Below are 26,059 nucleotides of genomic sequence, written 5' to 3'. Positions count from 1 at the left end.
TACCCCTCTGATACTTGTCATTCTTGTTGTTTTAAGGTTTTTCCACTAATCACTTTTAAATCATAATTTTAATCAACCATAATTATTTTCAGCTTTGAAATGAGCCCTTTCAGCATGCCATTTAGACACGTTACTGGTTTGGACAGTGTTCTGCTGACAGATAAAAACTGTAATTAGGTCATGTTCACTTACAACCATTTTTGTAGCTAGGTGATTAATTTATCATCTTTATGAAAGAAGTTAAACACAATGTAAGCCCCAAATGCCATAGGTGGACTCTTCTGCTTTAGGACAGCTCAGCCCCCAGATTTGAACAACAAGAGGGCCACACCCACTGTCCCTAAATTGGAGTGGGGAGGGGTGTTAATGAGCTGTAGCTGCCCCAGTGAGTCAGAAGATCTTAGTTAATCTTTCCCTGCAAAGTTCCAATACCCGATAATGCAATGAGCCAGTAGAGGAACACAGCTGAGCTATTACAAGAGGTCTAACTCCCAGTGCACTGCCCTAGCCACTTGCATGTGATGTAGTTTCCTCAGATGTGGTGGTAGAGAAGGAGGGGTATGTTCTTTCCCCAGTGGTGAGAAGACCACCGTCCATAAAAAGCTTTTACATCCAGCCTCCAGCACCTCTGAGACACTCCCAGCCAAAGGGAGCTGATGGGAGAGGTGTTTAAACAATGCTGTGATTGGAAGAGACTGCTTAGCAGCAGGCTATTTTTAAATATCAATTCAAAATCCCTTTAATTAAGTGAAGGGTTCTGGTCTATAGATTCTTCGCCAGATGGGAACTCTTGGCTCTAGAAAAGAGAAGTTACTCACCTGTAGTAACGATGGTTCTTCGAGATGCGTCCCCGTGGGTGCTCCACAATAGGTGTCTGGATCGCCCGGCGCCGCAGATCGGAAATCTTCCAGCAGTTTCTCCTGGATCGCGCATGCGCCGGCGTGCGCTGCCCCCCTGCACGCCCCTGGCCGCGTGCACGATCCGGTCCCCGCCAGTTCCTTGACCAACCGCCTCGGATGCTCCTGAAAAACACTAGACAGAGATCCGAAGCGGGGAGGATGGGCGGGTGGTGGAGCACCCACGGGGACACATCTTGAAGAACCATCGTTACTACAGGTGAGTAACTTCTCTTTCTTCTTCGAGTGGTCCCCGTGGGTGCTCCACAATAGGTGACTACCCAGGAGTAACCCAAGTAAGGAGGTGGGTAATCGGTTTATGTGCAGCTTGCCCCCGAGAGGACTGCTGTCAACAGACGGGTATCCTCTCAGAATACCCAAGGCAGGGCATAATGTTTGGCGAAGGTGTCGTAGGATGACCAGGTCGCCGCTCTACAGATGTCTGTTAATGCGATGCCCTTGAATAAGGCTGTTGACGCCGCCACCGCCCTGGTGGAGTGAGCCCTGGGCAGGGCCAGCAAAGGAGTCTTTCGAAGTTTGAAGCACATTGTTATACAGGGCACAATGTGCTTTGAGATTCTCCAGGAAGAGAGACCTTCTCCTTTTGACCCAGGAGCGAGAGAGACTAGAAGCCTGTCCATTTTCCAGAAGGACTTAGTTCTGTCTGTGTGGAAGGCCAACGCCCTCCTCACATTTAGGAGATGCAGGCGTGCCTCCTTGCCGGAGCTGTGAGGCTTCGGGTAAAATGAGAGTAAAACTATTGGCTCGTTAAGACTGGACTCCGGAGAGACTTTTTGGAACAAAGGCTGGGTGCAGCCTTAAGGTTACCGCCTCCTTTGAGAATACTGTGCAGTGCGGCGTTGCCATCACTGCCGCGAGCTCACTCACCCTGCTGGCTGACATAGTTGCAAGGAGGAAGGTTGTTTTTATCGTAAGGAGACGTATGGGAACTGTGGCTAATGGTTCAAAAGGTGGACCCGATAGCGTGCTGAGCACCAAGCCCAAATTCCACGATGGTGGAAGCGGTTTCTGAGGGGGTACAGGTTTACCAGCCCCTTCAAGAACCTGGTAACGATAGGATGGGCGAATACCATGGGCCCTTCCTCTGTATGCTGAAAAGGCTGATATAGTGGCGAGGTGGACCTTAGCGAGGATAGAGAAAGCCCACCTCTCTTGAGGTCCAATAAGTACTCTAATATTACAGGTATAGGAACATCAAGGGGAGCTAACTGCTTGGCGGAACACCAGGCTGTGAAACAAGTCCATTTGTGCTTGTAAGTCCTCCTGGTGGAAGTCCTTCGGCTACATTCCAGGACTTGTTGTGCTCCCTCCGTACATGTGCTCTTTAAAGGAGCTGATCCATGGATTAGCCATGCTTGTAGGTGCAGACCTTAAGGGTGCGGGTGCACTATGGACCCTTGAGCCCGCGGGAGTAAGTCCGGCGCCACTGGTAGAGGAAGCGGTGGGTGGTCCGACATGCGCAGAAGCAAGGGAAACCATTGCTACCGATCCCAAGTGGGACTATGAGTATCGTGCGAGCTGTCTCCCTTCCGACTTTGTGCAAGACCTTGCAGATAAGCACTGCGGGGGAAATGCGTAAAGTAGGGAGCCCTTCCATGAAAAACATGAAAGCGTCCCCCAGGGACCCCCGCCCCACTCCTGCTCTGGAGCAGTGCTGGGGACACTTTTTTTTTTTTTTTTTTTTGGTCGTACTGGGTGGCAAACATATCAATCTGGGGAAACCCCCATGTACAAAAAATGTGCTGTAGCAGATCGGAGCGGATCTGCCATTTGTGCGTGATTGCAAAGTGCCTGTTCAGCTGGTCTGCATTCACGTTGTGCGCGCCCAACAAGTACGAGGCTTTCAACGTTATGTTGTTGGCAATGCACCAATTCCACAATCGGAGTGCTTCCGCACATAGGGCACAGGATCGTGCTCCTCCTTATCGATTGATGTAGACCATAGTGGAGGTATTGTCGGTATTGAATCCCGACTACTTTGCCATGCAGGTAATCTCGAAAATGTTTGCAGGCGTTGAACACTGCTCTGAGCTCTAGTATGAATATGTGCAGTGTCTGTTCCGCAGGGAATCATAGCCCTTGCGTTACCTTGTCGCTGATGTGCGCTCCCCATCCCATGTGGGAGGCGTCGGTAGTAAGAAAAGTAGAAATTTGTGGTTGGTGAAGAGGCACCCCCACCAGCAGATTCTTGGGGTTTTCCCACCACGCCAGGGATCTGCGCACCTCTGTTGTGGGTGACATCACCCTGTGGACAGTGTGGGATGCCGGTTTGTAAACGCTCGCCAGCCAATGCTATGGGCTTGACATGTGCAACCTGGCATTCTGTACCACAAACGTCGCTGCTGCCATATGGCCCAGCAGCTGTAGGCACGGTAAGATCGGCACCGTGGGGCTGTATGTAATAACTTGCACCAGCAAACTGATTGCGCGGAAGTGGGCGTCGGGTAGGTACACCCTTGCTGTGATAGAGGTTATGCGTGCCCCTATGAACTCTATATGTTGTGTGGGTTTGGACTTCAACTTGCGAGGCTGATGACTAGGCCCAGCGAAGAAACGTGTCCGCTGTGACGCATATCACGCGTGAGACCTCTGCCTTCGAGGTCCCTTTTAGCAGGCAGTCACCCAGATATGGGAAAAATAAACACCCCCTGTCTGTGCAGGTAGGCTGACACCACTGCAGGATTTTGGTAAGACTCTGGGGGCCGAGGAGAGGCCAAACGGAAGAACCCTGTGCTGGAAGCACTCCTGGCCGACCGTGAAGCGGAGGAAGCGTCTGTGTGCCGGGTGGATTGTTATATGAAAGTAAGAATCTCGTAAGTCGAGTGCTGCAGCCCAGTCTCCATCATCCAGTGCCATGAGTATCAAGGCCACTGTGATCATCTGAAACCGTTGCTTGCGCAAGTAACGGTTGAGGCCCCGAAGATCTAAGATGGGCCTCCGGTGTCCCATTTTCTTCTCCGATAGGAAGTTGCGTGAATAAAAACCTTCCCCTGGAATTATTCCGGCACTCTTTCCACCGCACTTGTGAACATAAGATGGGTCACCTTGTGCTTGAGCCTCGCCTTGTGGCAGCGCCCCTGAGGTGAGGCCTGGTGGGAGGCGTCATTGGTGGAAGCGACTCGGAGGGGATCGCGTAACCCGTGGCTATGATCTCCAGCGCCCATATGTTTGTGGTGATCTTTTGCCATTGGGAGTGGAACGGCCTGAGGCGATGATGGAACATGAGATGAGAGTGGCATTGAGCGAGGGTATTGATAGTGCAGCCCCCGACATACCCATCAAACTTGTTGCCTTTGAGGCCTGACCCGAGGGCGTATGGCTTTGTTGAGAATGTCGCCTAGGGGTTCTGTACTGTTGCCGCTACTGATAGCGCCCGTGGCCGTAGCCCCGTTGATATTGAGCATGCTGTGGTTGTAAGCGTGGCGTCTTTGCTGAGGATAGAATTTTTCCCTCCTGTATGGGGGAAGTATAAATGCCCGAGCTTCTAAGTGTAGCTCTCGAGTGCTTACTGGAGTGAGGGACCGAGTCGGTTGAGTCTGCAAAACAGCTTTTGTATATCAAAGGGAACGTCCACGATCTTCGCCTGTAGGTCCCTCGAGATACACGACATCTAGGGCCAGGATTCTCTGTGCATGACCACTGCTGTAGCCGTTGAGCATGCCGCCGTATCCGCCACGTCCAGGACAATCTGGACTCCCATCTGCGATGCCGCGTAGCCCTCTTGAACAATAGCCTTTAATACCGGCTTTTTGTCTTCCGGGAGTGAATCCTTGAGGGGAGTAAGCCTGGAGTAATTATCAAAATTATGGTTTGCTAGGCGTGCCCATAATTTGCCATTCTCAATAGCAGGATAGGAGAGGAATATACCTTCCTGCCAAACAGCTCTAGCTTCTTAGCATCTTTGTCTGATTCCCCCGATTTGTACTGAGAAGCCTTTGACCTCTGGTGGGACGACCCGACCACCAAAGAATTTGTTGTGGGTGACTGAAGAGGAACTTCATGCTCTCTGCCGGGACAAAGTATTTCTTATCCGCTCTCCCATTCGTAGGCGGAACAGAGGCCGGAGTCTGCCATGTAGTAATGGCTGACTCCAGAATGGCTTCGTCCAGCTGAATAGCAATTTTGGATGAAGCCGGGGGTCTCGGATTTTCCAGGAGTTTGTGATGTTTCTCCTGCACCTGTGCCATTTAAATGTCATGCGTGAAAGCCACCCTTTAAAACAGCTCCTGAAACTGTTTAGGTCATCCCGGGGAGAGACATCCCCGGGGGCCATGGCCTCGTCTGGGGAGGATGAGGAGGAACCCTTAAGGTAAACCTCCCTTGAACCCTCGGGTTCCCGCGGGCGATGACACACTTGCTCGCTGGAGGACTGTGAAGGAAAGTCTTGGGGTTCTAAATTTAACTCCCCTTGAGACAACTGTGTTTCCGTCCCCGATCGGGAGCGCCCACGGGGGTATTGAGCGGCCGGGGGTGGGGACCCTGTGGTTTATCTTTGTCCAGCCTGATAGGGACGACCATGGCAAGGGTCCGGAGATAGAGACCTGAACCACTCACGGGGTGTGTACCCCCGATGTCTGGGAGAGCAAGACCTCCACGGCGACACTGATAAAGGTGAAACTGGCTTGTGACAGTACTCCAGGGGGATCCAATCCCAGAAAATGGTGAAGGTGGCCCAAGCCGTGGTGACATCGGTTGGAGGAACGGAGAAGGCGTGGGGTTTTTTTTTCGTTTTTTTTTTTCTTTTTCCCCTGATGGGCCGGTGGAGACACAGGCCTTTGGTGCGGCGTGTGTATCACAGGGGGAGGGCTTGGTGCTAACAGCAGCGCAGCCCTGTCCAGGGATGGACTGCGGTGCCAGGTTTTTGATGTTGCCTTGCCCCTCCACTGCGGGGCCGGCACCGCCCCCTCCCCTGCCGGGAATCTCGGCCCCGCTGTGAGCACCGCACTCGGCACCGTCAGCTGCGGCACTGCGCGGGTATCCCCCTCCGGTGCCTGCAGGCTCCGTGCCTGGCACCCCTGCACCGCTGGTGCCGCGGGGGTCTGTGCCGCCTGTGATGGTGCCACCGCCTGAGTATGCAGCCGGTAGCTGTGTGCTCCGCTCGTCCTGCTCGCTGCAGATGCAGGGCAAGGATCGAGCCAGGGAGAGTTCCCTCCGTTTCTGCGCTGGGGGTGGGGGTCAGAGCACAGTGAGAAACGCAGCAGGGTAGCCTGCAATTCCCGCAGGCGTCAGATGCCTTCGCTATGCCCCACGGAGGCCAGCATAGCTTCACAATATGACTCACGCTGCGTAAAAACCTGAAGAGGCCATTGTGGTGAGTCCTTTATTGTTAAGAGGGTACTTAGCACTTAATCCATGCCTTTCCTCCTCAAAGAGTGATCACCGGCCTGCAGCAGCGGGAGGCCTAATGGCCTTTCACGTCCACTCTGTTGTTCTCTGCTCCTCTCTTTTTCCCTTTTTTTTTTTTTTTTTTTTTTTTAAAACTGGTATTCTCTTTGTCTTTGCTTTCTCTCTCTTTTTTTTTTTTTTTTGTTTAAATAACCGAAAAACAACAAATTACACGTGGAAAAAAACCACTAAGTAATCTGACTCTGGCCTTAGCCTGAGCGGATTCCGTCTGCAGCCGATGGCGGTTGAGAAGGAACTGGCGGGGACCGGATCGCGCACGTGGCCGGGGGCGCGCAGGGGGAGTGGCGCGCGCCGGCGCATGCGCGATCCAGGAGAAACTGCTGGAAGATTTCCGATCTGCGGCGCCAGGCGAGCCCGACACCTATTGTGGAGCACCCAGGGGGACCACTCGAAGAAGAACTTCTGCTTTTGGAAGGCATTTCAGCTTTGGAGACCCCCCCATATCAGAAAGAGAACGTGGAGTCCGGTTTGGGCTCTGTCTACCTGACATGCCAGAACGCCCATCTATGCCAGTGCCTTGCTAGGGGGCGCAAAAACAGGGAGTACTGAGGCCACTGTCTCAGCTCACAGTAGGAAATATTTTACTCTAGTTCTAGATCCCTCACCTTGTTGTTATCCTCGTACAGCATAATAACAATCTGGGTCATGTAGTTCAGCTCTGAGATAGCACTCAAATAGTCCATGGCTCTCTTCCATTGCTCATCCTTGGACTCCTAATGCACACACAGACAACTGCGTGAGAGAAGAAATGGCAGACAACTTGCAGCACTAAGTGAAATGAGTCTGACAGTTTCCTCTCCCCAGCGTGCAGCCTCTGTCAGCACAGAAGCGCCTGCGGCAGCTCATCTGAAGAGAGCCTCACACTGGTGGAGAGGTGTTTAAATACAGAAATGATGGCTGGAAGTGACAGCCCAACAGTCCATGTTCAGATTCGAGCTTGTCCAGCAGCAACAGGCCACTCTCTGATGTCATGCTGAGAAATACGGCATAACCAATACCTGTATCCCTAACAGCTGGTTCTCAAATGGCAGTCTGCAGAATGAGGTATTTTGCAAAAAGTGGTATGAAAACTGAAAGGGGCAGGGAATGGAAAGGAAGGAGAGATGCTCTTACAAGAGAGTTGGGTGAATGGAAAAACCCTAGAACGCACTCTGGACATGGCATTTGGGAGAGAGAGAGAGAAAGGGCAGCACATACCACAGCATGGCATCCCCTGGCCCTTACCTGTGCAAAGCCACGCCCAAAAGGCAATATGCCCTGTAGCACGCTATCCCGGAGAACACAGGGGACCAGGAGCTTAAGGAAAAGCACCCTACATGTTGACCAGCAGGTTAGACAAAGCCACACATGGATACTTTCCTCAGATACTGAGAGGTGCCATTGGCACTTGAACCTGCTAAACAAGACCTCCCTCAAGCAAACCTCCAGGAACAGCAGGATAGGAAACAAAAGTGAACCAAAAGAACACAATTAGCTGTTTGAGACAGTGCATTTCTTAGCCCTTCTAATACCCACAGGGAATGCAGGTGTGGAGAGCCCGCCAAACCAACCAGCCAAGGCTTAGCAAAAGATTTCTCCAATTTAGGCTCTGTGGCAATGTGGAATTTTTTTTATCAAAAGTGACACGGCTTAGTTTCCAAAGGCCAGGCTCTAGTCCCTCCTCACTGAAGAGATGCACTCACACAGAATAATGGGACTGGAAGAGATCTGAAGTGGTCATCTAGTCCAGTCCCCAGCACTAAAACAGGACTAAGCATTACCTAACCCATCCACAACAGGTGTTTGTCTACCCTGCACTTTAACATCCCCAGCAAAGGAGATTCCGCAGCCTCCCCAGGCAATTTATTTCAGTGTTTAATCACCATGACAGTTAGGAAGTTTTTCCTAATATCTGATCTATGCCTCCCTTGTTGCAATTTAAACCCATTACTTCTTGGTCTTCCTAAAAAGTTAAGGAGATTAACTTTTCTCCTCCTTGTAACAACCTTTTAGATACTAAAACCCATGCTACCCCTTAGTCTTTTCTTCTCCAGACTAAAACTCATTATTTTCAACCTACCCTCGTAGGTCATGTTTCCTAGACCTTTCATCATTTTTGTTGTTCTCTGGACTTTCTCCAAATTTCTCCCCATCTTTCCTGAAAGTGTTGTCCACAATTGGACACAAGACTTGAACTGAGGTCTAATCAGCACAAAATAGAGCAGAAAAAACGGTTACTTACATTTTGTAACGGTTGTTCTTCAAGACATGTTCCTCATGTCCATTCCAATAATATGCATACTTCATGCACGACCCTTGGAAGGTTCCCCACTAGCGGTACGCATTGGGTCAGCTGTGGAGCTCCTAGGAGAGGTGCCTGCATGACGCACTATATTGGTGCCAACCTACCACTACCTCATTTCCTTCTTGCTGGCTTTCCAACAGAGCGGAGGTGGGTGGATTTGGAATGGACAAGAGCAAAACATCCCAAAGAACCAGTATAAAAGGTGAGAAACATTCTTTTGTGAGCACTTGCTCATGCTCATTCCAATAGGTGATGTGCAGGCAGCTTACCTCAAGGAGAGGTTGAAGATCAACATGCCATCTGGAGAACTGTTGTCCTGAACGCCACATCATCTTGGCCTGTGGGTGATATCATAGGGCCCTGTGAATCTGTGGACAGGGGACTATGTTGCCACCCTACATATGTCCTGAATGGGAAAGTGCATGAGCAACATCACCAAGGAAGAATGCAAAGCTGGAGCTGGGACCTTGGTCAGGTGACAGCAGGTCCTGCTGAAGGACGTGACTGAGGAGGAGAGATGCTAGGAGGCAAAGGGCAGCCCCATCATCCTTTCCATTACTGCAACAGAAAGTTGTGGTGATTTACAAAATGGGTTGGATGTGTTCAACATAAAAGGCCAGGGGCATGCTAACTTACAGGGAATGTAGGAGCTGCTCCCTAGAAGTGGCATGAGATTCTGGGAAGAACACAGGCAGAAAAAGTGTCCTGGTTAACATGCAAGTGGAAGACCTCTTTAAACCAAAAAGCTGGGTGGGAGTGGAGCTGCTCATGAGAAGGGTCCCTGAAGAGGGAGGGTAAAGAGCCAGATGAAATATCTCCTTCCTACCATGCTTAGGACCCAGATATTTGGGGTAATACTAGTGCAAGCATGGTAGAAGTGGGATAGACAATGGCCAAATAGGGGAGAGATCTGGGAACTGAAATGATGCTCCATCCTCTAACGTAACCTCAAAAGTAGTGTTTAGGGCTGGAGGGTGGCTTGGAGTGGCCCTGGCCCTGGCCCTGGCCCTGACCAGAGAGAAGATTGTGAAGGTCACTCTATTACTTAATAATAACAGCTAATTAACTACAAAGAGCAAAAAAACAGGGAAAAATTGTTAGGTTTGTCTTCCACGGCAAGAGAACAAGTGCTCCAACAGTCACTGGTGTAAAAAGGAAATGAGGACATGGAGGTTTTGGCAGAGCTCTCTATCCTGCACCATGGAGGCACCTCTTCAGGGGTCTTCACAGCCAGCCCAGTGGGTACCATGAGGGAAAAAACCCTTTCTGACAATCACGCATGTGGTGCGCACACACCTATTGGAATGCACATGAGCAATCGCTTCAAGAAGGAAAAACTATTTTTTGTCTTTTTCTTTGGGAGCAGTATTGCACTTCTGACTCACGTTTAGCTTGTGGTCCAGTATAATCCCCAAATCCTTTTCTGCAGTACGCCTTCCTCAGCAGTTGCTTCCCATTGTGCATGTGTGCAACTGTTCCTGCCTAAGTGCAGAACTTTGCATTTGTCCTTATTGAACTTCATTCACCCTTTTTACCTCAGACCAGTTCTCCAGATCATTCTGAATTAGGACCCAATCATCCAAAGCACTTGCAGCTTGGTATCACCCACAGACTTCATACGTGTACTCTGTGTGCAATTATCTACACCAATGAAGAAGATATTGAAAAGAACCAAACCCAGAAGTGATTCCTGCAGGACCCTGCCTGACAGGCCCCTCCAGCTTGACCATTAACTACTGATAACTGCTCTCCGGAAAGAGTTTCCCAACCACTTATGCACCCACCTTAGAGCAGCTGCAATTCCAGCTCCCTCACTACAGGAGAACATGGAGTTATCAACTTGGAACTAAAAGAAGATCTAAAGCAGCAGCTAGCCCAGCTCAGGAGACATCCTCTTCCCTTCACTCCCCAAGAGGTGGGGAGAAGAGTAGCAGATCCAGACACTGTCACTTGGCCCTCCATCACCACTACTTATGTTTAGTGCCATCTTACTCCATGAGTTACACTAACGAAATCAGACTCCCACTGGGCTTGGGGTTACTCAGCAAGAACATGGAGGACAAAAATTAGACCCTGAGCAAAAAATCCTCCACATGCCAAAAAATGAAAATAAGCCCCAACATGCAAACACAGCAGAAACAGCTGGCCAGAGCCCAGTGATATGGAGTCATTGATGGGCAGGTAGCTAGAAGGTATAATCTGCAGTCACACACTGTTCAGCCTGGATAGGGCTGATGCAGAAAGGGGGAGGTTTACCCTGTGATACTGCTGGCACACTTACATCCAGGAGCCCCCCATAGCGGAAGATGCTGAGCAGGGAATGTACGTGGCTCTCGCTGGTAAAGTATAACCGCGTCCGGACATGGCGACCTGGGGACAGGACTCCTCTAGAGTACCTAGACCAAACCAGCCCCAGCGTTATTCACAGTACACCATAGTTAATATGGACTCTTCCAAATAAGGGGATTTTAGCATGCCTGGGTGAAATAATTCTGCAGAGGTAAACACACCCAAGTGTCAGGGCCTCGGGGGCAGTGCAAGCTACCAGGAACAAGTGGCCTGCTACCCAGCATCCAAAGAAACAGGCTTATATAGAAGTGGTGGAGACCTCTCCAACCAAACACCCCCCCTCTATCAGAGCTGTTTCCTGCAGGATGCGGGGCCTGAGAACACCTCCCCAATCCACCCCAGGCTGTGCCCTTGGCCTGCCTCTTCCGACGCTGGCATTAGTAGCAGTGGTCACCTCCACCCAGTCTCTCCCAAACCAGTAGCAGCAGGAAACAGAGAAGCCTGGCCACAGACCGCTGTCAGTTTCCAGATGCCTCACTCAAGCAACGGGCCCTGGGGAAGGGTGGAACTGCCTCCTGCACTCACTGGCTATGGCCTGCAGAGTCATGCAGCTGGGAGCTAGCGGAGGGTCGTTCCACTTCCTGCTGCCACAGGCAAGAGTGAGAGGGATGATGCCTGCTGCTAGTGTCAGGCCCCTCTCTAATCCCCAGGGCCACATTGGTCAGGGGAGAGGGCTCTGAGGAAGGGTGGGGCCCCAGCCTGCTCCACCCCACCCACCTCAGGTGTCTCACTCTGCTTCCCAAAGGCAGGGAGCGTGGAGGGCAGTTACACCTCTGCCTCCAAGCTCCCTCCCCCAAGTGACAAGGCTGAGAACCACAAGAGTGATGCCGCCTGGCCCTGGTTGCTCCACTTCCTGATACTGGTGAGCATGGGGGCAGGCCCACCTCCTGCTGCTGGCCCACGCCCCCTGCCAGTCCCCAGAATGTGGGGGCTGGGGAGTTGCCCCAAACTGTCCTAAAGATGGGCTAGCTCTGCCCTCTGCACACTGCAATAAAGGGAGTAATATGTCTGTCTATCTCCCCACACTGATGTGCCACTGCCTTCATTTAGTGTCAGTGGTTGGTCCATCCATGCCAATGTATGGCAGGGCCTTCCCCGGCAGAGTATCCCCACAGCTGCCAATATGCAGCAAGGTTCTTACAAGGGGTGCAGCTTGTTGACAGACTCATCCTCATGGGTTCTTTGCAGGTCCAACTGGATCTTCTTGATGAGAGGAAGACAGAAGCCAATAGCAATCTCTAGCTTCTCCTCTTTAGTGATCCCATATTCCTGTAGTAGCAGCAGAAAAAAAAAAGAAGGTAAGAATGGCCAAACTGGGGCACAGCAACAGGCCATCTAGCCTAGGATCTTGTCTTCTGACACCAGCCCCCACACCAGGAAATTCAGAGGGAATACACAGAACAAGTATGTATCAAGTGACCCATCCTCTGTTGTCCAGGCCCAGCATCTCCAGTCACAGGCTTAGGGACACCCACATCATGGGACTGCAACCCTGAGCATCTTGGCTAATAACCACTGATGCGCCAGTACTCCAGGACCTTCTCTAACCTCTTCTGAACCCATTTTTACTTGAGGCCTTCAAGACATCACCTGGTAACAAGTCCCACAGGCTTTCTGTGCATTGTGTGAAAAAGCACTTCTTTAAGTCTGCTGCCTATTAATTTCATTGGGTGATGCTTGATTCTTTCATGTATCCCTTTACATAATGCCACTTCCTTATTCACTCTCCCCACACCTTTCATGATTTTATAGACCTCTGTGAAACCCAAACTTAAACATATTTTTCCCCCATGAGGAACAGTCCTAATATTTTTAATCTATGCTCAAGACAGGTGTTCCATGCCCATCATTTCTGTGGCCCTTTTCTGTACCTTTTCCATTTCCAAAATATATTTTTTCCTGAGAAGGGCAAGCAGAATCATGTGCAGTATTCCAGGCTTTACCATGGCATACCATGGCTTTATATATTTGCATTAAGATAATTTTTGTCTTACCCATCCCTTGCTTACTGGTTCTTAACACTGTTTGCTTTTTTGACAGCCATTTCATATTGAACAGATGGTTCAGTGGACTATCTAAAAAGACTTCAAGATCTTTTTCTAGAGTGCTATCACCTAATTTAGACCTCAACACCTCATCATAATCCCTATCATAGCTGGGATTATGTTCTCCAAAGCATTTATCAACACTGGATTTCTTCTGCTTTTCTGCCCCCCCCCCCCCCCCCCCAGTCCTGTTTTTTCCTAAACCACTCACTCAGTTCTGTGAGAATCCTTTGAAACTCTTCATAATCTGCTCTGCACTTAACAGTCTTGGATAATTCTGTATCATCTACAAATTTTGCCACCTCCCCATTCACCCCTCTTTTTGAGATCATTTATAATTATGCTGACCAGCACCAGCCCTATTACAGGCCCTGGGTGGAGAGTGGAAGAGACACTATTTCTCTCTCTCCGTTCTGAAAACTAACTCAGCCACGAAGCCTCTACGGGCTCTGTGCCAGTCCCAAACCTGGATGAAGGAAGAAGGTTGGTCAGATGAGTGCTCATGTGCTGACCGTGAAACAACAATACGAATGAAATCGGATGTCAGTATGACTAAATGATTAAAAGATGCCGGCTCGGATGTTGCCCGGATAAACAAGGTCTGCCACACCGATCGGGGCTGGGTTGATCATTTGGCTACCGAAAGAAATTTACAACTAACACATATGCTATCAGTTGGAACGTGGAAGGTCCGAACACTGTGGGCAACCGGAAATTAGAGCTGCCTTGGAAGAAGACGGAGAGATATCGATGCAATACACTTGGAATGGCAAAGACGTATTGGACAGCATCGGGAGAGATGTGTGGTTGCAAAGTCATTTGGTCAGGGAACAAAAACCATGAGGCAGGAGTTGGATTCATTCTTAGCAAAAGAGCTAGAACAGCACTGTTAGGATACAAACTGGTAAGTGCAAGAATGATGGTAGCAAGACCTAAAGCAAAACCGTTCAACATCTCAGTCAGTCATTCAAGTGTATGCACCCACATTGGACAGTACGGAGGAAGAGATTGGGCTAGTCTGTAAAGACTTGACAAACACTGTGGAGGAGATACCAAAGAAAGATGTGTTGATCATTGGAGGAGAATGGAATAGGTAATGAAGGCTGAGAGAGAGTCATGGGAAGGTTTGGATATGGACAAGAAATGAACGAGGTGAGAAACTACTAGAGTTTGCTACAGAGCATGAGATTCCGACAAAAGGACTGTAGGAAGTGGACATGGCGATCGAATGATGGGAAGTCCAAGAACATGATAGATATAATTTTGATAAGAAGATGGGTAACATCAGTACTGAACTTTATACACTCAGACCACAGTTTAGTGATCACAAACATCAAGATAAAACTCAAAAGAAAATAACACAGTTTAAGAGAAGAAGAGACGTGGCGAGGCTAGGCTAGGCGAGGAAGAAAAAGGGAATGCATACAGAGCAGCACTCAAAGAAGAGTAAGAATATTGCCACAGAGAAAGACCTAGATAAGATAGTCACAGGGATAGCGATGGCAATAGAAGAGGCAATTGAGCAGACTGTTCCAGAAGAAGAGAAGATCAATAAGAAGTGGATTACTATGGAGACACTGAAGTTGGTAAAAGAGAAGAGAGCTGAAGATCAGAAGAGATGTTTCTGAGATGGCGGAACAGAAATATAGGGCAAAATGCAATGAGGTAAGAAAAGCAGACAGAAAAGATAAGGAGAAACAGTTAAAAGAGCAATGTGAAGATACAGAGAGGTATTACGGCAAATGTAAGACCAGGGAGGTGTATAAGGCAATTAGGAACATTAATAGGAAATGGCAACTGAAGCAGATGGCGATCAAAGATGAGGACGAAGAAGTGCTCATGAACAGGGAGAATGATTTTGCAGTGATGGATGATATAGTGCACCAATCTATACAAAGCACAGTTGGACCCCTAGTGTCTCAGCGAGACTGACTGAAGAACTGAAAGAGATATCTCCACTGAACATCAAGAGCTAGACCAATATTTTGAAGGAGGAAGTAGAAAAAGCAGTGAAACGACTAAAGAACAACAAGAGCTCTGGAAATGATAAGATCACGGGAGAGATGATCAAATACGGCAGAGAAAGCATGATTCAGGAAATACACCGACTATGTAATAATAGCATGGAAAGCAGGGAAGGCCCCTAAGGAATGGACAAGATCGGTGCTAGAGGCAATACACAAAAAAGGAAGTAAATTGGAATGCAAGAACTACAGAATGATTTACCTAACGAGTCATCCAGGTCAGGTGCTGATGATGATACTGACAGAGACTAAGATTGCAGATAGAACAACATATAGCAGACGAGCATGCAGGGTTCAGAAAAGACAGAAGTACCATACAACAGATATTGGCACTAAGACTAACAGCAGAGAAAGCTCAATGAAAGAACAAGAACGTGTACAATTGCTTTGTTGATTTTCAAAAGGCATTTCACAGTATAAATCAGAAAGTGACTTGGGCAGTATTGGAGTCATATGGAGTGGATAGCAGACTGATATGGTTGTTGAAGGATATCAATGACAATGCAGAGGCAGCCGTGCGGGGAGATGGGAGGTTGGTTTAAAACAAGTAGAGGTATGACACAAGGAGATCCAATATCACCAAGTATCTTGATCACTCATATAGAGAGAGAGATGGACAAGAGCAAGGAAGAGGTAGACGGGATATCTGTGCATGGGAAAAGAATGAACAAAGTGACGTTCATGGATGATACAGTTATCATTAAGGAAGATGAGGCGAAGCTAGCGAAAACGGTGCAAGTGCTAAACGAAGAACAGAAGCTGTACGGACTAATTATGAACATCAATAAAACAAAAACAATGGTATTTGGAGATAAGGAAATAGGAAGGAAGATCAGCGTAGATGGTATTGAACTAGAAAATGTAGAGAAGTTCACATATCTGGGCCATGTCTACACTCGCCAAAAACTTCAAAATGGCCATTTCAAAGTTTACTAATGAAGTGCTGAAATACATATTCAGCGCCCCATTAGCATGTAGGCGGCTGCGACACTTTGCAATTGATGCAGCTCGCCGCCACGCGGCTCGTCCAGACAGGGCTCATTTTCGAAAGGACCCCAGCTACTTTGAAGTCCCCTTATTCCCATCTGCTCATACGAATAAGGGGACTTCGAAGTAGCCGGGGTCCTTTCGAAATGGAGCCCCATCTGGATGAGCCGCGTGGCGGCGAGCCGCGTCAATTTCGAAGTGCCGCTGCCACCTGCATGCTAATGAGGTGCTAAATATGTATTTCAGCGCTTCATTAGTAAACTTCAAAATGGCCAAGCAAATGGCCATTTTGAAGTTTTTGGCTAGTGTAGACGTAGCCCTGGTGTGACAAATTCCCCTGTCAGCCCCTGTGGGTCCCTGCGCTTCCTGGCGGTTCTCTGTTATGCCTCAGACTCATGGAGACGCCCTTTCTGCCGAGGTCTTTCCAGAGGCAGGTGTCTCCGCTTAGCGAGCCATCCTCATCACAGGCAAGTCCAGAATGGGGAGGACAAAGCCAGTCCCCTTGCAGGTCCATGCCTGCTCCAGTGGAGTAACCCTCTGGGGAAGGGTGTGGGGGTGGGGAAGTCCAGACCTGCCCTCTACCCTGGACTCTGGCCCAGGGTCCCTAAGAGGACGAGAGGTAGCCAGCAGGGCCTTCACCCCTGCCCAGTGCAGCAACCTCATCCTGGGCCACTTCGCCCACCGCTTCCCTGTGGTACCTCCTCACTCCGCTCCTGCTCTCGCTCCTCCTCCTGATCTCCAATGTGCCTTCCAAAACCTTCCCCCCTGCCACCAGGCAGGGAGCCTTTTATAGGGAGTGCGGGGCCTCAGCTGACCATGAGTGCTGATTAGACTCAGCTGTGGCTGATTCCTAATGAGGTCCCAGCTGCCTGCCCTAATTGGGCTTAATCAGGAAACAAAAAAGCATTAGCCCATCAGCTGCCATATCCTCCTTCTAGAAGGCTCCTGCAGCTTCTAGGCTGTGGTCTGCCATACTGGGGAGAAACATAACATATGATCTAGACTGTAAGAAGGAAATAGTGACTAGAATAGCGATAGCAAGAGCGAGTATGAAGGCGATGGATAAGATCTGGAAAAGCAAAGCGATTAACTTAGGAATGAACCTGAATGTCTTGAAAACATGTGTATTCAGCAACATGTTGTACAGATGTGACACATGGGTGAAAACGGAAGATTCGAAAAAAAGACTATTGGCATTAGAAAGGAGTTGTTATAGAAAGATTGGATGCAGAAGGTCACCAATGAGGAATTATATAGAAGGATACAGCCAAAAGAGAACCTGCTGCAGAAGGTTATAAAACATATGACTATGGATGGGGGTGTAGGGCCCTTTGACTCCCCTACACTTTGGTGACAAGAACTATCAGACATATAAAGGAACTCTTCAGTTCAGTTTCACGCAATTTGTCTGGAACTGAAGTTGGGCTTACCAGGCTGTAATTGCTAGGAGCCCTTTTTTTAAAAAAACTGGCATCCTGTTAACTATCCTCAAGTCAGCTGGCACAAAATCAGTTAGGTGTAAGTGATTGGTATGTAACCTACTGCTTAAAAAATCAGCTTAAGTTAGTGTCTCTACAATTTCATATTTGGGTTCCTTGAAAACAGTTAAGTGAATGTTACCTGATGTTGGTGAGTTATAACTGTTTACCAATTTCTTCAAAAGCCTCCTCTACTGATATATTAAATCGACAGCACTTCCTCAAATTTATCACCTACAAAGAGAATCAGGAGTGGTATCTCCCTTAGCATCCTCTGCAGGTAAGATCAATGCAAAGAATTCATTTATGTTTTCTGCAACAGCCTTGTTTTCTTTGAGCACTCCTTTAGGACCCTGATCATCCAGAAGCTTCCTGCTTCTGATATATTTAAATCTGAGCGTTTTTCTTATTGTTCTACAAATTCTTTTTTTGGCTTTCCTAATTTTATGCAGGGCCATCCTTACCCATATGCAGACGGCAGGGCACCCAAAGATGTGGGGCACCACTGGGTCTTGATGTCCACCCATCTGACTCTTCCTAGCCCTGTTCTGTGACTCTGCTTCCTCCAGAGAGGATCTAGTTAACTGAACAGCATAGAAGACAGGGCTGTTAGCAGAACCACCATTCACGTAGTAATAAAGCCATTTAACGGACATGTGTCTAGCCCATTCTGAATGTACTGTAAAAACAAGGACACCTGCAGCACCTTAGAGATTAAAACAATTTATTAGGGCAGGGGTCTGCAACCAAAGCAGCGAGAAGAGCCATTTTTTCCAAATTCCATTACAAAAATCAAAACTTCAAGAGCCACAATGCACGTGAATATGAGACAGTCCTTAAGAAATAACATCAAACCATACTTTTTGTAGCCCTTATTTTAAGAACAGCACGCACACAATGATTTGTACCAAACAGAAAAGAGAAGTTACTCACTGTAGTAACGGTGGTTCTTCGAGATGTGTCCCCGTGGGTGCTCCACAATAGGTGTCGGGCTTGCCCGGCGCTGCAGATCGGATCTTCCAAGCAGTTTCTGCCGGACCGCGCATGCGCCGGCGCGCGCCGCTCCCTTGCACGCTCCTGGCCATATGCGCGATCCGGTCCCCGCCAGTTCCTCGACCAACCGCCCCTGCAAAACACTAACAGAGATCCGAAGCGGGGAGGATGGGCGGGTAGTGGAGCACCCACGGGGACACATCTCGAAGAACCACCGTTACTACGGTGAGTAACTTTTCTTTCTTCTTCGAGTGTCCCCGTGGGTGCTCCACAATAGGTGACTACCCAGCAGTAACCCAAGATAGGAGGTGGGTAATCGGATTATGTGCAGCTTGTCCCCGAGAGGACCGCTGCAGAGAGACGGGTATCCTCTTGGAATACCCTGTGAAGGGCGTAATGTTTGGCGAAGGTGTCGTAGGATGACCAGGTCGCCGCTCTGCAAATGTCTTTTAACGCAACGCCCTTGAAAAAGGCTGTTGATGCCGCCACCGCCCTAGTGGAATGAGCCCTGGGAGTGGCCGATAAAGGAGTCTTTTTGAGCTCGTAGCACATGTTTATGCAGGATACAATGTGCTTTGAGATTCTCTGTGAGGAGAGACCTTCTCCTTTCGATTTGGGAGCGAGGGAGACTAGGAGTCTATCCGTTTTCCGGAAGGACTTGGTCCTGTCTACGTAGAAGGCTAGCGCCCTCCTCACGTCCAGGAGGTGTAGGCGCGCCTCTTCGTTGGAGTTACGAGGCTTTGGATAAAACGAGGGTAGAACAATAGGTTCGTTAATCTGAAACTCGGAAGAAACTTTGGGAACAAAGGCTGGATGCAGCCGTATGGTTACCGCCTCCTTGGAAAAAACAGTGCAGGGTGGCGTTGCCATGACTGCCGCGAGCTCGCTCACCCTACGAGCTGACGTAATTGCAAGAAGAAAGGTCGTCTTTATTGTAAGGAGGCGGAGGGGAACCGTGGCCAAGGGCTCGAACGGTGGTCCCATTAGCGTGGTAAGCACCAGGTCCAAGTTCCACGAAGGTGGAATCGGTTTCCGAGGGGGGTATAGGTTCACCAACCCTTTGAGGAACTTGGTAACCATAGGTGGGCGAACACCGCGTGCCCTTCCTCCTCATGTCTGAACGCCGAGATGGCGGCAAGGTGGACCTTCAACGAGGATAGCGAGAGTCCTCCTCTCTTGAGGTCCAGTAAATACTCTAGTATTGTAGGTATAGGCACCAAAAGGGGGGGCCAGCTGTTTGGTAGAACACCAAGCCGTGAAGCGAGTCCATTTTTGCTTGTAGGTCTTCCTGGTGGAAGTCCTCCTGCTACTTTCTAGGACTTGCTGTACTTCCACTGTGCATGTGCTCTCTAGGGAGCTGAGCCATGGATTAACCACGCTTGCAGTCGCAGGCTTTGGGGGTGCGGGTGCACTATGGACCCCTGGGCTTGCGTGAGCAGATCCGGCGCCACCGGAAGAGGTATCGGTGGACGGTCCGACATGCGCAGGAGTAGGGGGAACCATTGTTGTCGATCCCACGTTGGGACTATTAGGATCATCCGGGCCCTTTCCCTCCTGGCTTTCTGCAAGACTTTGTGGATCAGCACTGTGGGAGGAAACGCATAAAGCAGGGGGCCCCTCCACGGGATCGCGAACGCGTCCCCCAGGGACCCCCGTCCCAGTCCTGCCCTGGAGCAGAATCGTGGGCACTGCTTGTTGTGCTGAGTGGCAAACAGGTCTATTTGGGGAAAACCCCCATGCGTGGAAAATCGGCCGTAGCAGATCGGGACGGATCTGCCACTCGTGTGTGAGTGCAAAACGCCTGCTCAGCTGGTCTGCCTTCACATTGTGCGCACTCGGCAAGTATGAGGCTTTCAAGATTATGTTGTTGGCGATGCACCAGTTCCATAAGCGGATTGCTTCCACGCATAAGGCACGGGATCGAGCTCCTCCTTGCCTGTTTATATAAAACATGGTGGAGGTATTGTCTGTACTGATCCCGATGACTTTGCCTTGTATGTGGTCTCGAAAGTGTCTGCAGGCGTTGAACACTGCTCTGAGCTCCAGTATATTTATGTGTAGTGACTGTTCCGTGGGTGACCACAGTCCTTGAGTCACCTCTTCGCCCATGTGCGCTCCCCACCCTATGAGGGAGGCATCTGTAGTGAGAAAAACCGATATTTGCGGCTGGTGGAAGGGTACCCCTGTTAGCAGGTTCCTGGGGTTTACCCACCATTGTAGGGATTTGCGCACCCCGGCTGTGGGCGACACCACCCTGTGAACGGTGTGTACTGCCGGTTTGTATACACTCGCCAGCCAGTGCTGCATGCTGCGCATGTGTAACCTGGCGTTCTGTACTACGAACGTCGCCGCTGCCATGTGGCCCAGCAGCTGCAAGCACGTCAAGACCGGTACCGTAGGGCTGAAGGTGATGACCTGCACGAGGGAACCGACGGCCCGAAAGCGAGCCTCTGGTAGATATACTCTCGCTGTAACCGAGTTTATGCGAGCCCCTATGAACTCTATGTCCTGTGTGGGGTCTATTTTTGATTTTGCCAGATTGATAACCAGGCCGAGTGAAGAGAACGTGTTTGCTGTGACGCGTATCATGCGCAGAACCTCCCCCTTCGAGGCCCCTTTGAGCAGGCAGTCGTCCAGATACAGGAAAATAAATACCCCCTGTCTGTGCAGGTAGGCTGACACCACTGCCAAGGTCTTGGTGAAGACTCTGGGGGCCAAGGAGAGGCCAAATGGTAGGACCTTGTATTGGAAGTGTTCGTTGCCTACCATGAACCGGAGGAATCGCTGGTGAGCCGGATGGATAGTTATGTGGAAGTACGCGTCTTGTAAATCGAGGGCTGCGAACCAGTCTCCATCGTCCAGTGCTGTAAGGATGGAGGCGATTGTGGTCATCCGAAAACGTTGCTTGCGCAGGTACCTGTTGAGGCCGCGAAGGTCTAAGATGGGCCTCCAGCCTCCTGTCTTTTTCTCCGTGAGGAAGTACCTGGAGTAGAACCCTTTCCTTCGCAGTTGCTCCGGCACTCTTTCCACTGCCCCTATGAGCATGAGATAGTCCACCTCCTGCCTGAGCCTCGCTACATGGGAGGCCTCCTGGAGGTGGGGCTTGGGTGGAGGTCGTGACGGTGGGAGCGACTGGAAGGGGATGGCGTACCCCGTGGCTATGATCTCCAGCACCCATTTGTTTGTGGTGATCCTTTGCCACTGGTCGTAGAATGGTCGGAGGCGATGGTGGAATAGTCGCTTTGGATGACCTTGTGCGATGGTAGTGATGGCGCAGCCCTGGATCTGTATGTCAAACTTGTGGCCTTTGGCCCCGCCCCGAGGACGCACGGCTCTGTTGGGAACGTCGCCTGGGAGTTCTGTACTGCTGGTGATGTCGCCCTTGCTCGTAACCCCTGTGGTACTGGGGGCGCTGTTGCTGGTACTGGTACCGTCTTTGTTGAGGGTAGTACCTTTTCTTTGTGTATGGAGGGGTGTAAATCCCCAGGGTCCTGAGTGTGGCTCTTGAATCTTTACTGGAATGAAGGACCGAGTCAGTTGATTCAGCAAACAGCTTCTGCGAGTCGAAGGGAAGGTCAACTATCTTCGCCTGCAGATCCCTCAGTATACCCGAAGTCTGGAGCCAGGACTCCCTTCGCATCACCACTGCCGTTGCTGTGGAACGTGCTGCTGTGTCCGCAACGTCCAGGGCGATCTGAACTCCCGTCCTCGAGGCCGCGTAGCCTTCTTGCACTATGGCCTTGAGCACCGGCTTTTTGTCCTCTGGAAGCGAGTCCATGAGGGAGGTTAACCTGGAATAGTTGTCGAAATTATGGTTCGCTAAGTGCGCTGCGTAATTTGCCATTCGCAACGTTAAAGTGGAGGAGGAGTAGACCTTTCTGCCGAACAGCTCTAGCTTCTTGGCATCTTTGTCTGTTCCCCCTGTCCTGAATTGAGATGTCTTTGATCTTTGTTGCGACGACTCCACCACCAAGGAATTTGGCTGTGGGAGGCTGAACAGGAACTCCATGCCCTTCGCCGGCACGAAGTATTTCTTATCCGCTCTCTTTTGGACAGGCGGAATAGTCGCAGGGGCCTGCCATATCCTAGTGGCGGACTCTAAGATCGCTTCATCAAGCAGTATTGCTACTCTGGAGGAGGCCGGAGGTCTCAAATTTTTGAGGAGTTTATGGTGTTTCTCTTGCACCTCTGCTGTCTGGATGCCTTGCGTGAAGGCCACCCTCTTAAACAGCTCTTGAAACTGTTTGAGGTCGTCCGGAGGATGGACGTCCCCCGGGGCCGTAGCCTCGTCCGGGGAGGAGAGCGAGGAACCGCTGGGGTACGTCTCTCTGGAACCTTCCGGTTCCTGCTGGTGATGGTACACCCTCTCGCTAGAGGTTTGCGAGGGAAAATCTCGGGATTCCATGACTAGTCCCCCCTGAGATGCTTGAGTCTCTGTCCCCGGTCGCAATTGCCCTCGGGGGTACGAGATCGTCTGTGGGGATCTTTCCCTAGTAGATTGCCGATGGTGTCTATGCCCCACGTGGTAGGGGCGACCATGGCAGTATAGGCACTGTTCTTGGGAAGGTGACCTAGACCACTCCCTTGGTGCATACCCTCTGCGTCTGGGGGAGGGAGATCGTCGAGACACTGGAGAGAGCGATTTTGCATAATAGTCCAGCGGTTCAAACCCCAGCCAGGGTGAGGCTGGTTGCAAAAATGGAGAAGGGGGCTCAGGGTAGGCTAGGGGGGACCCCTGCCTTCTGGTTGGAGTCTGCAACGTAAGCGGAGGGCTGTGAGAAAGCAACTCCACAGCCCTGTCCGGAGAGGGGCTGCAATGCCTCCTCTTGTGTGCAGCCTTCCCCCTCCCTGGAGGAGGTAACTCCACCCCCTGACGCACAGGGGATCCTGGCCCCGTCCGCACCGTGCTCAGCACGCTCGAAGGCGGTGCCGCACGTGCGGTGTCCTTCGGTGCCTACAGGCTGCGTGCCTGCGCGCTCTGCACCGCCGGTTCCCCATGGGTCGGTGCCGCTGCCTGCGGTGCCGCCGGTACCGGCGCTTGTTTAGCCGACGCCCTGCCTGCGGTGCGGGGCGGCTGGCTGATTATCGGAGGCTGAGCTGCTTCCACGTGGCTCTCCGTGCCGCCGCCGATCAGCTGTTGCTGCGGCTGGGGCCTGCTCGCTCCTCCCGTCCCGCTCGCTGTTGCTGCCGGCAGGGATCGGGCTGGGGAGGCTTTCCTCCGTTTTTGCGCTGATGGGGTGAGGGAGGCAGCTTTCCTTTTATGGGCCCCGGAGGGTCCCTCCTGCTGCGGCCGCTCCAGCACGTCTGGCTGGAGGGCCTTATCAAAAAGCAGCATTTTAAGCCGCATCTCCCTGTCTCTTCTTGCTCTGGCTGTTAATTTAGCACAGAAGGAGCATTTCTGTGCAACATGGGACTCCCCAAGGCACCTTATGCATAGACTGTGCCCATCGGACGCTGGCATCGCCTCTCGGCAGGACTCACATTTTTTAAATCCTGAAGAGGACATTGTTGGTGAGTCTTTCAGTTGTTAAACGGTACTTAGCACCTTCTCTGTGCTGTTTTCCCCTTCCGATGGCCTGCCGCAGCAGGAGGGCTGATGGCCCTATGCTCCTGGCCTCCGGTGCTTGTTACTGGGACTGGATTGAAGCTGTCCCGCTTGTAGTTTGTTTGTTGCTTTTTTTTTTTTTTTTTTGCAAAAATAACAACCGGCTAACTTGCAGTAGCCTAAATACTTGAAAAACTTTAAAGAAAAACAGTTAAAGTAATTGAATACGCTACTTGGCCTTAGCCTAGTTCGGATTCCGTCTGCAGCCGACGGCAGTTAAGAGGAACTGGCGGGGACCGGATCGCGCACATGGCCAGGAGCGCGCAAGGGAGCGGCGCGCGCCGGCGCATGCGCGGTCCGGCAGAAACTGCTTGGAAGATCCGATCTGCGGCACCGGGCAAGCCCGACACCTATTGTGGAGCACCCACGGGGACACTCGAAGAAGAAGTTTAAGTTACTTTCATCCTTTGACTGGAGACCAAATGAAGACAAGGAAAGTGCTGAGCCTGGGGATAGGCTCTTAAGCAGGAAGGAGCAATGTTCGCATCAAACCCTGCCCCTCACACACACACCCTCCCCAGGTTTCACCTGCCTCAGCCCCCAAACCTGCCCTCCAACCCCAGGATTAACCACTTAGCATCAGACCCACCTCCCTCTTCACCAAGCTTAACCCCTCTCAGCCCCAAACCACATCCCCCCATCCCCAGAATTAACCCATCTCAGACCCAAACCAGCCCTTGGGACTAACCCATTCATGGGGCTGGCTAGGGAGCCTTTGCCAGGTAGCTATGTGTGCCCAGAGGAAGGAAGGCCAGTGTGGAGGTGTTCGCTGGTGGAGGTGAGCAGGACCACACCCAGAGGGGTGTGGCCGCTTGGGTAGCAGGGCGAGTGAGGGACTCTGTGGCTCCCCGCGCTGCCACCACTGAAATAATGGAACTAAATTCAGCTGGTTTAACGGCCAAATCCTTCCCAACACCTTGCCAGCCGTTAAACCAATTAGTTCTACTGTTTCAGCAGTGGCAGGGCAGGAACCGCAGAGCCTGCGGCATCAGCATCTGGAGCCACAAGTGACTCCTTAAAGAGCGGCAGATGGCTCCAGAGCTGCAGCTGCTGACCCCTGTATTAGGTATAAGCTTTTGTGGATAAACTCATCTGATGAAGTGGGTTTTGCATATCAAAGCTTACACCCTAATAAATCTGTTAGCCTACGGTGCCACAGGCCTATTCATTATTTTTGCAGATACAGACTACCTCTCTGAATTTACAGTGTTAGTCTATGGGAGCTCAGTTTAAAAATGGGTGGAAAAATTTTGGTCAGAGGCCACTGACCCCACCAAAAAAGGAGGCAGGGGGGATATTCACCTCACTAAACTTAAGCTGCACCTTAGAACCTAGGGAGACCAGGGATAGCAGATTTTGCCCTCCCCTCCCCGCCTCCGACCAAGGCTCTGGGAAGAGGCAAAAAATGAGAGGCTCAGTGCACAGAATGGGGATGGGGAGGTGGGGTGGGGTCAGGGCAGGAGACAGGGTGCAGGATCTGGGTAGGAGTGAGTGAGTACTGGGGCCTGGGCAGGAGGGGGCAGAGGACCGCAGCTTCTACCTGGTACCGCTCCTAGAGGTGAGGGTGGGGATGCATGCAGCTCTGTATATAAACAGAGAAGCACTCCCTGCTAGCAATACTTCTTCCCTCCTGCCAGACAGAGCCCAGCTCTTCACCCACCCCACTGCACCCCCTCCCCAGTGCAGCAGGGACATGGAGCTGGTGCACCCACCATAGTGCACCCCTACCTCTGGAGCACAAGCTTGCACCCTGTGGGGTGAGGGAAGTGGGGGGGAGCCCTGAGCACCACAGGCCAGATTCAGGCAAGCCCAAAGCTTCATCTGGCCCCCAGGCCACAAGGTCCCCACCCTGGTTTAAATTTTGTTTTAAAATATTATTTCATTAGTGCGTTGAAGATTACTAGAAAAAAAAATCACCTCTAAAAAGCATGTGCCCGTCCCCCTTCCCTCATGCCCAACTGCTAAAGGGCA

The 26,059-nt window shown here is 50.8% G+C and overlaps 1 protein-coding gene across 7 annotated transcripts in view; it reads right to left on the bottom strand.

Moving 5' to 3' along the window:
* The window catches only part of PPIP5K1 (diphosphoinositol pentakisphosphate kinase 1), a 172,893-nt gene that overhangs the window by 74,612 nt on the left and 72,222 nt on the right, over nt 1-26,059 (bottom strand). For 4 of the 7 annotated variants that reach the window (XM_075006499.1, XM_075006502.1, XM_075006500.1 and 1 more), the window contains 4 exons: nt 12,098-12,225; nt 10,889-11,003; nt 8,877-8,945; nt 6,929-7,036 (listed from right to left, as the gene is read on the bottom strand). In XM_075006499.1, coding sequence (XP_074862600.1) covers nt 6,929-7,036; nt 8,877-8,945; nt 10,889-11,003; nt 12,098-12,225 — 420 coding nt within the window. The remainder of the gene's footprint in view (nt 1-6,928; nt 7,037-8,876; nt 8,946-10,888; nt 11,004-12,097; nt 12,226-26,059) is intronic. The other 3 variants (XM_075006501.1, XM_075006504.1, XM_075006505.1) reach the window with 1 other exon arrangement.

The sequence above is a fragment of the Carettochelys insculpta genome, chromosome 12, assembly GCF_033958435.1.
Source record: "Carettochelys insculpta isolate YL-2023 chromosome 12, ASM3395843v1, whole genome shotgun sequence".
Taxonomy (NCBI): Eukaryota; Metazoa; Chordata; order Testudines; family Carettochelyidae; genus Carettochelys; species Carettochelys insculpta.
The sequence above is the reverse complement of the archived record's forward strand: the minus strand, read 5'-3'. Positions and strand labels throughout refer to the sequence as shown.